General features: G+C 37.9%; 2 protein-coding genes and 1 long non-coding RNA gene across 4 annotated transcripts in view; 1 reads left to right on the top strand and 2 right to left on the bottom strand.

Moving 5' to 3' along the window:
- The window catches only part of fws (four way stop), a 42,092-nt gene extending 31,367 nt beyond the window's left edge, over positions 1-10,725 (bottom strand). Inside the window, exons 1-6 of the mRNA XM_071684340.1 lie at positions 10,654-10,725; positions 7,678-7,727; positions 5,145-5,249; positions 4,374-4,498; positions 2,128-2,341; positions 979-1,121 (exon numbers count right to left, since the gene is read on the bottom strand). Of these exons, the coding sequence (XP_071540441.1) occupies positions 979-1,121; positions 2,128-2,341; positions 4,374-4,498; positions 5,145-5,249; positions 7,678-7,714 (624 nt within the window). The 5' untranslated portion in view covers positions 7,715-7,727; positions 10,654-10,725. The remainder of the gene's footprint in view (positions 1-978; positions 1,122-2,127; positions 2,342-4,373; positions 4,499-5,144; positions 5,250-7,677; positions 7,728-10,653) is intronic.
- A 1,162-nt stretch (positions 10,726-11,887) lies between these two features.
- LOC139760777 (uncharacterized) lies at positions 11,888-13,462 on the top strand. The gene is made up of 2 exons (XR_011715406.1): positions 11,888-12,917; positions 13,198-13,462. It is a non-coding gene; the product is annotated as an uncharacterized lncRNA (long non-coding RNA).
- Positions 13,463-14,025: 563 nt separating this feature from the next.
- LOC139760776 (growth hormone secretagogue receptor type 1-like) overlaps positions 14,026-16,168 on the bottom strand; it is a 68,940-nt gene continuing 66,797 nt past the window's right edge. For both annotated transcript variants that reach the window (XM_071684344.1, XM_071684343.1), the window contains exon 8: positions 14,026-15,618. In XM_071684344.1, coding sequence (XP_071540445.1) covers positions 15,309-15,618 — 310 coding nt within the window. In that variant the 3' untranslated portion in view covers positions 14,026-15,308. The remainder of the gene's footprint in view (positions 15,619-16,168) is intronic.

Genomic DNA, 16,168 nt, shown 5'->3' on the forward strand with positions numbered 1-16,168 from the left:
CCTGGGTATTAGGAGGGTCAGTGTTGGCTTGGTAGTGATCCAGAGTTTCAGTGGTTGTTATGTTGTACTCCTGTGACCCAAGCAGCTGTCTTTTCTTTCTGCCTTACCCACACGTGGATGGCTTGAATTCTGTCCACAAGCATACAATTTCTCTTTGTCACACATAACACTTGACAGCACTCAACTCACACAACTCATTCTTCCTAACTAGATTTTTCTGTGGTGAATGCTATGTGCTTGCTCTGCCTTTTGGCAAAATGGTAGGAGCAATAGATGGATAGAAGTAGTGGGTAGGAACACCGAATATATGCATAAGGTAAAAACAATAGGTAGAAAGAGTACATAGCTGGAAGCAGTAGGTAGAAGTAGTATGTTGAAACATTAGGTAAACATATCAGTTAACAGTAGTTGGTGGGAACATTAAGTAGGAGGCTTTAAAAACAATGCACTAGAGTAGCCCTCTGCCAGTGGCCTGTTAAGAGTGAAGAACTAAAGGCTCAAAAGCAACACTGGAATTACCAGTTATGGAGACTCTGGCTATCTCCTCAAGGGAGTTCCCAAAGGGAACAGGCATCAGATATAACTCATCCAAACAAGACTAAACTTTTGTTGTTGTCATACAATAATCTGAGTTCCTCAAAAATATATTTTGGTTTCAGGAAATAAATGCTTCAGTGCATTCAGAGACTCCTTTCAAAAGAATTCATATCATCACATATAATAAAATGATGAAAAAGATATAGAACAGTTGTCTCTTAAACAGTGATGGCTTACACAGCAACATCTTGCAATAGTGACAATTGAAAATTTGGGTAAAAACTCGTGGAATGACACTAAGGCCTCACAATGGTAACAGCTTTAAAGAAAAATACCATGCACTATAAAAACTATTCAATTCATGAGAAAGATACAAAACATAGATATACTGGTACATACTTTCATCATAACACTACACATGTATTTAACCTATTAATTCACCTGTGTCTGGTTTTGAAGCTCCATGCCACGATCCATCATGACAACTGCTTGCTTTTCAACATCTGAACGAGCCTGTCGTACTAACCTCTGGTCTCGCTCTAACACTTCCAATCCAGTTAAATCCACATCACGACCTAAATGATCTGTAATTGACAAATTATGAATAATCTTGAAAACATCCAATAGACTGACAGTAAATATTGAGCTGTTTCTAAAATTCACAGAAAGTAAGAAAATACAAAATGCAAATAAGTATAGCTATAATCAATCCTTTTATTCTGACTATCTTTATTCAGTAACATGGCAATGGCCATAACTTTTTCATGAGAAGAGAATTCCCTCTATTCTGTGGCACGTAAGAGCTGAAAACTTGTGTCCTGCCTCACTCAGTAAAAACAGCAGAATACCCAGTACCAATCAACCATCAACTATGGACTGAGTGATAAGGATCTAACATTTGCTAGTTAACTGTACTTGCTGCCATTAATATCAATATCTCAACCCTGTATATGTTATTACTCAAATTTTTGCTTTAAAGTAAAGGAAGAAGGAAATGGAAAAGCATATTTCAGTTTTTCAACGTGCACACCCTATGGCTTACAGATATTTCTTCCCACCAGGACTTCTTTTTTTTTTTAATTGACAACAAAGTGCTTGTGCATATGCCTGTGACCAATCTTGGTGTCAACCAGCATAGCCCCATTAAAGTGATAATTAAATGGGATGATATCTAACCTGAAATAAGATTTTATTCAATCAATGGAGGAAAGGATGATAAAGGAGTAAAAAAATTAAGAGAAATCACTTGAGGCAATGAACATTTCAGGTAAGGTCCAGGACTACGTGCATAATAATAGAAAAATAAAATAGATATGAAAAGAGAAAACCCATAACAGCCTAAAATTGTTGGGGAGATAAATAAGCCTGTCCTTAAAAAAAAAAGTAATATAGGCTTTAAAAAAATACACATGCATACTGGATCTTTTCATCTATCTACCGGTACACAAAATGTAAAATAAAACAACTGTCTCGTGATGAGTCCTGTATCTGAAAAATCAGTAATTCAGTTTTAGATACTTACCTTACTGTTATGTTTTGGGAACACGTAGTCAGTAATGTGTGTAAAACAAAATTTTCTTGTTTACCTACCAAGTTCACTGAGGCTGATAGCAGCCTTGGTGATATCCCTGGGCTCACTTGACAGCTGCTGCTGTAACCTCTGTGACAGCATAAGACAACGGATAACACGTCTTAGCAGTTCACACGTGGCCTGAAGTCTACCCAAAACCAAAGTGTGTCTTTCCACTCTCTGATGTGGTTCAACCACTCTGACTCTCAGTCTCTCCACCCCAGCCAAGAGTGTCTGAATTTTCAGAGAGAAGTTAGTATTCAACAGAGAACAAGTTACATTCCTGAAAACAGATACTACAAAAATGACAATTGACTGAAGAAACTATACAACACAGAAAAAAATTGGTAACTAAGCTGTCCAACTGAGTACAATAATTGATTAACAAAAATGCTAATATTCTGAGTCATGAAAAGGCTACTAACGAGGTAAAGTGAAAGTTACTAATCTCCATCAAGCCATATCTACATAACCAGAAACCTGAGTCTTTATGTGCTTTAAGAAAACAACTGTTTGTGGGCTAAAAGTGATAATCTTTATTTCAATTCTAACTACAGCTATGCCAAAGGGACTACATATATTTCTAATCAAAAGAAAATAAGAGAGTGTTCTCATACTGAAAGATAAAACCAACATATGTACATATGTACACATATGTGTATATGAGTGGATGGGCCATTCTTTGTCTGTTTCCTGGCACTACCTCGCTAATGCAGGAAACAGCTATTATGTATAAAGATAAAAAACTCTAAACTAGATTTTAACATGTAAGGATGTCCAATTTACAGCTATATTCAAATGTAAACTGATTGTCAATAAAGCAAATAATCAAACTAATCTTGATATGATTAATTAACAAAGCGAGTAATCATAAATAATATGGGATGTCTCTGCAGACCTGCAATGCCATTCCATCTCCAAACAGACTTGGTTTCATGAAACAGTAAACTCATCAAAACTTAACAAAATCTATGATTTAGCAATGGCAATTAAGAGAAATGAAAATCTTGGATATCTATAACAGCATGAATATGAATATGCAATTTGGCACCACCTTTCAAACTACCGCCACAACTAATAAAACTTTTAATCCAAGCAAACTGATCAAATTATACAATAATTTAGCATAGTTATAGCTTGGAAATCAGTTTTGTTTGAACATTCAAATATACAAATGAATCATAGGTCCAAACCTACATCTGAACCTAAGATATAATCAAAAAATTAATTAGTGGCATATACACACTGTAACCATTTATATGGATAAAAATTCCACTTCATCTTTAGAATGAGATGAGGACTGAAGAAATTCATTACCTTAACAAGTTGATCTTAACACAGCGTGATTCTGAAAAGTAAGTAACTGTATACTAACTTAAGGAATACAAATATTTGGAGATAAGACTGATGGAATTAATACCTTGACCAAGACTGGTCAAGTCTTGTTTAGAAAGGAAAGTTCAGGACAGACATATGGATGTTTATATATAGGCATGATTTGGATAACATCTAAACCATTAACTAAGGATTGATAACAACTAATTCTAAAAAGTATGACCCACATGCAACAACATTAAGCAAAGTTAAAGATAAAAAACTAAGCTCTGGAAATATGTACAGGAGTTTGTTTACATGCATAATTTAGTTCCATCTTCAAACTTATCATAAGGATCCACGAAACTAATGCCCTCTTCACATCTGATGAAAATCCATTATTTAGAATGAGTTGCGACTGCAGAGTCAAGTTAATGGATATATTTCCATAACTATGCATGGATGAATGAGTATACTGACAGGGAGAACACCATGTATCTCAAAATGAATAGGCTGAGAAAGTTGATTTTGGGATTTGTTTCTAACTAAATTGGTTTTATTATTCACAACTGTATAAGAATAAATCTCAAAGAAAAAAAATCTATTACAACTGGAATATGTATGACCTTTTTTTTTCTTTTTTTTTGCTTTGTCGCTGTGTCCCGCGTTTGCGAGGTAGCGCAAGGAAACAGACGAAAGAAATGGCCCAACCCATCCCCATACACATGTATATACATACGTCCACACACGCAAATATACATACCTACACAGCTTTCCATGGTTTACCCCAGACGCTTCACATGCCTTGATTCAATCCACCGACAGCACGTCAACCCCGGTATACCACATCGCTCCAATTCACCCCCCCTCCCCACCATGTATGACCTATGAATAAGTATATACCTGAGGCACAATTTAGCAAAAGAACAAATGTGAAAGCTATAGTTCCCACCTGGATTCTGGTGTGCATGGTATTAAGTACATCTTCAAGGGTCTCCACTCCTGTGGCCTGAGACAAGAGATCCTCATAATGGCTCCCTACTTGGCTTTCTATCTCACGCTCCAGTCGATTAATTCCTGTTGTTGATTGATAAAGATTTCTCAGTAACATCAAACTTAATACAAACAGGTCAAGAGTAGATATGTAAAATAGCTGGATTCCCTGACCAATCCCAGCACATACAAATATCATGATACTTCACTCAAAAAGAAGGCTTAGGGCTATTCTACATCAGAGAAAGTAGTAACAAAATGCAAAATGATATCTTCAGGTCCTTGTCAAAAATGCTGTCTATAAGCATACTGCAAAACCTTGCAGGAATGTTCACATATGATGCTATTGGCATATTCTGTTTCCTACCCACCATGCTGTACAAAAACATAACTAAAGTCTACATTCACATTCTGTTATTCATTAAACAAAGGTTATGCAATCCATTAACAACATGGCTTTTTTCAATATTAATCCAATCCAAAACCACTAAAAAATTTTAAATACTGCAGTATCAACAGTAATATAGCATCCCATTTAGATATACAACTAGCAATAAAAATAAGGACTGAGGATGAGAAAAGCACACAATATTCATCCCCAAACAATACATTTCTCTGTCTACATACCTTCACACTGAAGTTGTGGTATGTTAAGTTCATAATCAGTACTATAATACCTTAAAAATAATGAGATAAATTCTAAATAATTTCTTCACTAAAATAAACATACCCAAAGTGAGCTTGTTTAACTGTTCTGCAATGATCACACCCTGGACAAGATGGCTAGTATGGCTCTGGACATCAAAGTCATCAGCAAGGAATGGTGCATATGTACCTGAGGGTAAACACTGTTATTTAATACTGAACGAAAGATATTCCCTCTATCTACATGTAGTATTTTGTCCAGAAGTAAGCTCTCCAAAATTTGACTGCATAACACCTGTGGATCAATTCTAAATCTTCTGCCTGCTATATTCTTTAGAAATGTGCTTGTGTACAAAGGCTTTCCTAAATTACGAGTCCTGTAAAAATGGTTCTGGGCACCAGAAACTTTCTTTTGACTTTACCATAAAATCAGTTATATGACTCTGACTGAAGAAAAGTTACACGAGCACAACATCCTCTAATTAGTATAGATGCCATACTTATGAAGATACACTCCCCTTGTTAACATATACCTCATCCTAAGTACCCTCTTCATGTGATCCATAAAGCCTAAAATATAAATCAGTCAGTCTCCCTATATCCCTATGTCTGTAAAGAGCACAAACTCATCTTTTCAACTAATTCCTAACCTTCTCTGGAAATACTTTTTCATCCCTATCCTCTGCATACTCTTACACCATATGGGTCACTAATGTCTCTGTAACAATGCAGGCAGTACCTCTTTCCATTTGTCCCTTCAAAAAACACAAATCACCCTAGATATATTCCAACTCTATTTCGGTGAAAGCAAATAAACCATAATGAATTATGTAAACTGTATGGTCTCTTGTGTAAATTACACATGTCTGGTTTCAGTCTGTAAATATCTGGGATAATTACAAAAAAAATCATTATAGCATTTGAACAAATTTACTGTACATTACTGGCATTATCATTTTCTATCTATTTCTCAAATTCTCCTTGCAATAAGTTTCTGCTTACAGTATCAACTCTTTTAACTGTCCATCAATAACTGTAATTTTCTGAAGTTTTTGACAAACAAAATGATGTGTGCAATAACCTAAGTATGACAAACCCTCATTATTGCTACTCCAGCCAATTCAATACTTAGTTTATTCAAATATGAAGACTTTAACCTTTTTGTCTAAAATGACCAAAGTTGCAGTGCATGTATCTGATTGACTGTAAAGTCTTGTAACCTTACTTCCTTCACTTAGTCATATGACCACTGTCTGGCCTACGTAAGTGTGCTGAGATAATCTCTCAAGTCTCAGGTTAGCAGCAACATCACACCTTCATGAGCTAGTAGGATGTGTGATCTCATACAGTAATCTATGTTTAAACTTTTGCTATTTCACATTTTGTTTGAGCTAGTGATCAGAAACATACCGTTTAGCTCTTTCAAGCACTTGTCAGGATGATACACAAGAGCCTTACACCTACGGAGATGTTGACTGCCCATAAACACTTCAATGCCGGGTCAACACTGTACTAGATCACAGTAGAGTTTGGGCGCTGGCATGAAAATGTTCACAACATAAAAAAACTGGCAAGACAAGTTGAAGGTCTACATGCAGAAGCACAGATGAATGGAGGAAAAGTGCCAGCTTCAGAGGATGGTAGAGATCTGAACTACAAAAGTAAAAAAAGTGGTTTACATAGCAATGAGTTCCCATATGAGGCATGAAGATCCAATCTGCCACAGACCAACTAGCTGCTCACTTGGCCTTTAAAAATTTTTGGCAAGTGCTGGCTGACTGTGGGACTTTCAGAAATGCCAGGGAATATGTCAAAGGGTGTACTTACTTCCTTGCGAATTCCTATGACAAGATTTTGCCAAATGGCAAGGCTAGCACAAAGCAATCACTAGTAGAAAATCTAGAATTACAAAGAACAAGTCATGTGGGTCACATGTCAAGTGTTATGTGTGAGATGAATGGACTTCATGTTTGTGGAATGAATGACAGTAGCCAACACTGTGGATGAGGTAGAAAGAAAAGACAGCTACCTGGGCCAAAAGAGAAAAACTTGATAGCTACTGAAGTGATGGCTAATTGCAAAGACATCACAAAATCTCCTGATACCCAGGCTGACATTAGCAGTAGAATCTCCTTGGCTGATGGCTGCCTACTACAGCACATACAGGGGACTGCATCCAAGTCATCAACTGGCTGGTATGTGAATGTGTGCCAGCAAACTCACAAGGAAAGCCATAAACTTGTAAGAAAAGATATTATAGATAATGGTACTTCTATAGCTCAGAGTTGTGAATGAATGGAACAAGCTGAGAGATGAAACTGTGAATGCAGACAGTGAACAGAAGTTTAAAAAGCTGTATGACAATAAATTAAGTTCAAGAGATGAGAGTCTAAAAACTGTAGAACTCCTTCTCCATACTGTAAAACTGTTTATTCTACACATACATGGAAAATGCTTCATTATTTTTTCTTACAGGGACCACTGATAATCTGACTTCTTCGTTAATTTGATAGCTCCTTCCCTCTAATTAATTCAACTTATCATTTGTTGAAATTGCTAGAAAGACACACAGATGGCTACTCATCCAGGTGAAAAATCTAAACATGATGAATACTCACCATCCTCCTGGAATTCTTTGAAGACAGTGGATGTCATTGTTGAATAAAAACTGTGAAAGAAATAATCATTACTATGACACTGATCAACAGGCAGAATACAGAAAGACACCTGTTAGACATGGGTAAAATGCAGGGTTAAAAGACAAAAATTATCAAAACTATCCTTGCTTACACAAGCTAAATCAACATTATATTTTGTGTGTTAAATATGTAATAAATTAAAGAAACTTGAGGAAATATGGTTATCTTTGTTTATCATCTACAAAAACAAGAGTGATTCAATGAAGGTGGGCAGGCCCTGGAAGCAACGGGATATTGTGAAGTTAAAGAAGAATAAACAATTTGAAATCATCACCGGGTAATCTTTACCTATTTGTTCTTATAATTACTCAGGAACACTTTCTAAAATAAAGTCCTGGTGTTACCCAGGGCATCTTTACAAGAGTACCTGCAGTTTCAAGGCTACTTTGCTTCTACTATCAGGGCAACGATGGATTCCATAGTGATGTCTGTGATGAGCCTGTACTCCTATGACATAGCCATACCAAAGGTGACTTTCACTCATAGTAGAACCTTCTTCAAGTGAAGTCCAGTAACACCTAAGGTAATCTATCAAATAAATATCTTTGGTGTATTCACTTATGATTGGTAATCATATACAAAGCTTATCTCTGGTGTATTCACTTATGACTTGGAAGTTATATATACAAAGCTTTTCTTATTCATTTATATTCATTATACTTAATCACTATTTCCTGCATCAGTGCCATAGCGCCAGGAAACAGATGAAGAATGGCCCATCCACCCATATACACACGTATATAGATAAACACCCATACATGCATATATACATATAAACATATGCATGTATATGTACACATACACAGATATATACATATATACACATGTACATATTCATAATTGCCTGCCTTTATCCATTCCCAGCACTACCCCACCCCACAGGAGACAGCATCACTACCCTCTGCTTCAGCGAGGCAACGCCAGGAAAACAGACAAAAAGGACACATTCTTTCACACTCAAGTCTCTACCTGTCATGTGCAATGCATCGAAACCAGGGCTCCCTATCCACATCCACGCCCCACAGACCTTTCCGCAGATGTTTCACATGCCCTAGTTCGGTCCACTAACAGCACGTTAATGTGTTATGGCCATATGCGATGGCATATATATATGTATATCTATTTATCATACTTTGTCGCTATCTCCCGCATTAGCAAGGTAGCACAAGGAAACAGACAAAAGAATGGCCCAACCCACCCACATACACAGACATACATATATACACATGTACATAATTCATACTTGCTGCCTTTATTCACTCCCGTTGCCATCCCGCCACGCATGAAATGACACACACACCCCCCCTCCCCCCGCACGCGTACAAGGTAGCACTAGAAAAAGACAAAAATGGCCACATTCATTCACACTCAGTCTCTAGCTGTCATGTATAATGCACCGAAACCACAGCTCCCTTTCCACATCCAAGCCCAACAAAACTTTCCATGAGGAGTATTGTTTTTAGTCTGTTTTTTAAAAGATAATGAGCATCTTTTTATTTTTTTTGCCTCTGATGAAAACTGAATAAGCATTTTGTTGCCTGAGTTGTGTAATATCTTATCAAATTACTATTGCAAAAAATGTCAATCATACTGCACAATTAGATTTGTGCCATTTCTTCAGTACTGTAAAACATTACCATTACATTTGGTAAAAATACAAAATATCCAAGAAAAATTTGCCTATTTCTTGATAACTGCAGCAACTTTCAGAAGAGTACAAGTTTAGCCTGTTTCTCTGTCTTTATCAACAAGAAAAACTGGCATCAATGCATACCTTATGCCTGGTATAAGTGACTCAGAAGTGCACTGCATAATTTGGAACAATCTGTTCTTATTCTGTGATAATATATAGGTGACAGTGGGTAAACCTATGATGATCAGGGTAACTGGAAGGGGGGAGTGAATTAACATAAAAGAAGATGAAACACTTACACAAATATACAAAATCCATAAAAATCTCACCTACCTTCCCCTAACAGCCAAGATTTATAGTGAAATATGCTAACATTAATGTGACCTTTTTTTTTTATGTTAAAGGCTCCAGTCATGGACAAAAGTCAACATCAAGGTTGGGCCTTAACTGAAATATAAAGAACAAATGCCTCCAGGGAGGCTGAGTAGAGCACACCAGCTGTTTAGTGTATCGTTAGCTTGTTATGTTTCTGGCAGATGGCGTTATGCTCAATCATGGGTGCTTCTTACCAATCAATAGTAGTTATTCCACCCAAACGTACTGTGATAAACATTCACTAAAAGTGAATAATAATTGCATGAAGCATCTAATACTCGTTATACTAACTTGTATGTAAGCATACCCACACAGCAAACAAACGTCCCAGCAACGATATATATATGTACACGAAACCATAACAATCTTATATCTTTCAATAAACAAAATATATGGATTTCAGGTTCTAAGGACGTTAGATGTGGCTTCCATGTTGATGGTGATTCCTAGAGTATCTCACCTATTTCTAAATTAATCTTCTCTACAATGTTCCTGATCTTCACAACCCTTCCCACTATCGTCTCTATTACCGTGGGATTTCTTGACAATCACCTAATTCACTTCAACTGTCTGGTCTATCAATCTGCTTTTCAACCTCAGCCATATACCATTTCTATGCTGTGTCTACAGTATATCATAAACCATTACCAATGAAACTACTCTTTTATGAAGAAAAAAAAAGGGTAAAGCACTGTAATGCTAATCCCACTCCATACACATGAAGTGACAAGGGTCTTTCCATTTTTTCCTTACAAAATCTTTGATGACCACCATTATATTTGTCCTACTGATCCAAAAAAAAAAATAAGACTGACGTAAATGTTATATAAGGATCACTGACACTATATGAAAACTTATGAATTAATGTTAATGTGCTCAATTCATACCTTACAGGGAAGGTTTACTGTCACATCAGCAGGGTATAGACGGCGGTTTTGAAGTTGTAAAATACTATCGGAACTTACGACACAATTCGACATATAAAGTATTGAGATTACTTGATTGTTGTTCGATCGTAATTTCTTTCATGCTCATTTACTTATACTTTCTTGTAAACATTGTGACAATGCTGAGGGGTAAGACACGATAATCAGGATATATAATCATATGAAACAGGCATAGAATATAACATAAATTATTAGTATTAATATCAAAAGTATTGTATTAGAAGCAGAAAATCTAAATGGGATTATGAGAAAGATAGATAAACATAAGTAGAGAGTTTATTCGCTTTTTGGATACAAATGATAAAAAAACTGACTAGAATATATCATCATATTTTTAATGCAACTGGTATTGATTATGATATGACAAATGTAGGTATAGTACCTGCTGTAAGATTTTTCTGTATCTGGCTCTCTGGTTATCCTGTACAATTGCACCCTCAGTATTCTGCTACAAGATGATTGTGGTCTTGTCATAGATTTCACTTTGTTTATACATCTGATACAATTGTTTTCGGCTGTAGTGATAACCTAACCTGAATTCTAACAATTCATACCTGCAGCCTCTTCATTATTTTTTTCTGACGATTATTCAGATTAGACCAGAAAAGAAAAAGTATTAGATAAATCAATACTTCTAATTGCAAATGTATAGTTACCCTAAGATCTCGAGAAATAAACACAATCCTAGCGTCTCTGTTTTTGTTTCCTTTGAGTTTATTCGGATTCAACCTCTACGTTACCATTGTTTTTATCCTGCTGTATAGAACAGATGAAGTTCAGTATGGTTTTATCAGTACTAAGGGTTTAGGTTGATATCAGGAAATACAGCTATTCAAAGGCGGCGTTAGACTGATATCCAGTGAGGGCCATAATCATTATGAAAGGAAGGGACCCCTATCTGCCAGAAAATATTTTGTCTTTTGCCGTCATTTTGCTTCTGAGGTTATTTTGCTGTATTTTATTCATTTCCCTTCATCGAACTTTATAAGTAAATGATAAATATACACTTCTATCTATAAATCTGCAATGAATACCAGCAAGTAATTCTTCCCTTGAATGAACAATCTGAGAAATGTAACAATATTCATGTTTATTACAGTTTATCATAACCGTTTTCTATGAGTAAGCAGCTGTTCTGTTGACAAGCACAATAATAAAAGCGACGTTTTACTGGGGGGGGGGGGGGGGGGAGAGAGAGAGAGAGAGAGAGAGAGTTAACGTAAGTAAATTTCGTTTTCTACTCCGAAATGTTAAGTCTGACCACAGGAAAAGACACAAGCTCCTTTTCCAGTGATCTGAGAAAAAAAGAAAAAAAAAAACGGCGACGTGATGATGTGCAGTGGCAGTTGAACAACTCCATCCACGACTATAAGCCTAAAAGGTGACAGTGAACAAGCTTGGAAGACCTGTAAGCAAAACAGATAACCTTTATACCCTGACAGCAGGTTTTAAAAAGAAAGCTGATAAGGAGAATGTAGCAGTACATTTAACATTGGGTCAATATGGATTACTTGACAGGTATAATTAATTTGGGTTCCCAGCACCAGTAGATAACCAGCCTAACCCAGCTACTGCGCTACAGATTGTACTTGCCAGAGTTGTTGCACATTTTGTCTCAAAGAAAAATACTTTAGCTAACATTTATAAATTTCGAAATGTGTGCAACAAACAAGTGAATCTCAAGGTTCATTTATAACCAGACTCAGGATTACAAGTAAGAAATGTGAAGATCAGATAGAGAATGAGATGAGAGACCAGTTAGTGTTTGGATGCACAAATAACTCTTCGGAGAGTCTTTAAAGAGATTAACTTAATAATTGATGCAGCTGTCAAAATTTGACACAAAACATCAAGGAAGCGGATGATATTATTTCATGATGAAGGACCGAAAGCTGTCAACAAGGTGACTGAAGAAACCCATGAAGACAAAGGAAGACATCTAACTTGAGGATCACACTTGGACACTCCCATGAGGATATGCAAGTTGTGTTGCAACAAGCATATTTGGAAGAAGGAAGAATGCCCAGCAAGTTCAAGAACACTTGGCAAATGAATGCACATCAAAATCAGACAGTGCTCCTAGGAGAAATATGGTTGGTGGTATTCAAGAGGATACAAACGCAGAAGACGACCTCAATGTATATTATGTGCAGCTTTCAACACGAGCAGCGACAAGGCCACCATGACGTCCATAGAGATAGACGGTAAGAAGGTGAAGTTTTTCGAGTCGACTGCTTCGCCAGCATGAGTGTTATTCTTCAACACATTAGTCGGATAAACAGTTAAAGCCTTGTGGTAGTGATGTACATGTGGCGTTCTACTAAGATATGCCCATTGGGAAAGTAGAGTAGCTGCTGTCAGTTGGAAGTCTAAGAAAAAATATTCTGTCGAGTTCTTTGTTTTAGACCCAATAAGCACCCAACCAACTATACCCATTCTTGAAGTTTAGATGCTGTAGATAACAGATGTTTTGTTACCGAACAGATTGGCGTCTGTCAGTGGTGGAATCCAGCACAGATCTACACGTGAGATGATATTCGGAAATCACGCAATTTTTGAATTAGCAGCTGGATGTTGAGAATGTTCAGACAAATACTACAGACCAGTTCTAGACCAGATACTTACCCGTAAGCAAAGGGGAAATAAGTACTTCACATTAGTTTATGTAAGTTTCGTATATGCTTGATTGTCAGACATTTAATTCCGGTGATCTGTTATATACCTAAGATAATAACCTTTTTTTTTTTTTTTAAAGAAAAAGACATAGTAAAGGATTAAGTGGTGAAATGCAACCTTTGTCAGCGGTTGGCAGGAGTCCTTGTTAGTGATTGGTAGGGACGTGTTATCGGTTGTCTGCGGCCATGTGATATGTTGTCAAGGTCCCTCAGTCATAGATGTATAATGGGTGTAGCATCATCTCTACAGTACCAGACTAGTCTGTTGTCAAAGATGCACATGGACCAGGCTGGTCCACTGCCAGTTGGTATTGGTCCCCAAAATCCCATCACTAAACCAGACACAAAGAGAAGGCAGTACAGGGTAGACTTTTTGATGGTTTAGTTACCATTTTTTCCTATAAGTTTCTAACGACTTAAATAGTGGGGATAAGTAGGTGAATGGATTTACATATGATGAAGGATCAATAAATAACTCTGCAACAGTATGTTTTATTTGTCATTATCCATCATTAACCGACAAGTTTAAGAGGAAATGGCACAAGCATCCAGGTACAGCGACACGGGGAACGTATCAGAACACCCACACAGTAAGGTATTACAGCATTTTGCCCGTTTTTATAGATACTTTCGTTATGTTATAATGCTTCTTTATATGGCTCAGATAATTGGTTTTCTTGTACCCAAGTAAATTGTTATTGTAAATACGTTGTTCATTGATTATACTTTTATGCATCATAATTTGTGGTTCAGTTTACCTTGTCCTGTTAATTGTGTCGTAACAGCATCCAGGTACAGCTACACGGTACACTTAACACTTGCAGTAAGGTAATCAGTTGAGAGCACCCAGATACAGATACACGGTACACGTATTAGAACACTCACAGCAAGGTACTCAGGTGCGAGTATCCAGGCACAGCAACACGGTACACGTATCAAAACAACAAAGTAAGGTACTCGGGAGATGAACAACCAGCACCATCCACCCAAGTTGCAGTCACTGACTAGTGTCGGCCAGTCAGGAGGGCGGACGTCATCGAGGTCGTCGGCCCTTACAGAGGACCCTGGTGAGTTAACCCTTAAGCACGACGGTTCGATCCTTAGATATGACGGTACGACCCTTGAACATGACGGTACGATTCTTGAGCACGGCGATATGACCCTTGAGCACGACGATTCGACTTTTGAGCATGACGATGCGACCATTATGTATGATGGCCTAACCTTTAACGTGACCCTTCAGGATCAGGTCAACGACCATACACAAGGGTCGCACTGTTGTTCTTAAGGACTTAATGGTGAAGGTTGTTAATCGTGAGGGTTATATCTCGATCAAAGTAGCTGGGAAATGTTGCTTAGCCACATTACGTTAGGTTACTGGAGTCAAATTTACTCGTTTGGTCAATCTAAAACTTGTAGGGTTGTCTAACTTCACGACAGGTTAGTCAAAGTAGCGTAGTTGCAACAGTACCAGGCAGGAACTGATTACATTTACCTGTAATTGGCTAAGTAGTCTAAGGCCGCCTCCTGAGTGACAAACTCTGCTTTGATGCTGAAGAGATTATTCCCTGTTTGATTAGACAACGATTCTGATTAATGCCGGAAAGAGGGCAACCTGATGCAGCTTTGGCTGTTTTGTTAGAGGAAAAAGAAAAAGGTAGGACGGCCAGGTACTATGCTAAGTTCACTGATTGGTCGCAAGAGGGCTTTATCGCGCATGCTCAGAGAACTGGAGTTTTATGTATACTTTTTTTTGTTTTTTACTCGCTGGCCAACCTCAGAATAATTTTCTTTTATTCCCTGTAAAAAGGATCCATTACATCGAAGTGGACTGTGATGGGCATCGGCTAGGAATGAGGTGGCGACTTGCAGAGGTAAATAAAAACAATCCGTGTAGGGTGAGGGATGGAGAAGCTGAGGTTAGACGAAGCTCTCGATCTCCCTGACAGCGTCACGGGTGCAGGAAGACCTGGCCAGGAAGGGGCTGGTGGCGGGGCTATGCTGCTGGGCCAGATTAGTGTTGCCCCACACGGCGGGGCTAGGCGGTCGACGATCCACCAGGGGGCGCGTCTCCCCTTTGCTCCTCAGACAGGTATAACTGCATCGAACTAGTAGTCTCTGACTCCTCCAAGGAGGGTGTGGCTTGCTGAGGCTACTGGTGGTGGTGGTGGTATTGGCCGTTTGGTGGAGGGACGATGTCAACTGCTCACCCCGCCGCACCCCTACCAACCTGCAATAATACAACAGCGTCACGAAGCCTGACCGTTGTAAATAATTAAGATATGGTCTCGGACTAGACCCTCCAGAGAGAGGTTCCACCCAATGTTTTATAACTTCGATATACCATCTTGATATACAGACGAAGAGATCAACACATCCATACCACTGTAAAAGTTCTTTAGCACCATAAGGAAAGTAATTAACCACAAAGATAATACTTCTTGGTGTACAGGATCTTGACTGGTAACAAGTGAGTACAAGGGATACAGTACAAGGAATCACTACCAGAGATGAGTATTAGGGATACAAATCAAGGACGCACTACCAGAGATGAGTATTAGGAATACAGTACAAGGACGCACTACCAGAGAGGAGCATTAGAGATACAGGACAAGGAATCACTTCTAGAGATAAGTACAGGGGATACAGTACGAGGAATCACTTGCAGGGGGCAATCCCTAAGTTTGTTAAAACCTGCACATACGTACACACACACGTGTATAGAGACACATGCAAAAGGTTAACCTATATACACAAGAACAAGTGGCAGGTGAGCAAGG

This window comes from Panulirus ornatus, chromosome 38 (genome assembly GCF_036320965.1).
Source record: "Panulirus ornatus isolate Po-2019 chromosome 38, ASM3632096v1, whole genome shotgun sequence".
Taxonomy (NCBI): Eukaryota; Metazoa; Arthropoda; class Malacostraca; order Decapoda; family Palinuridae; genus Panulirus; species Panulirus ornatus.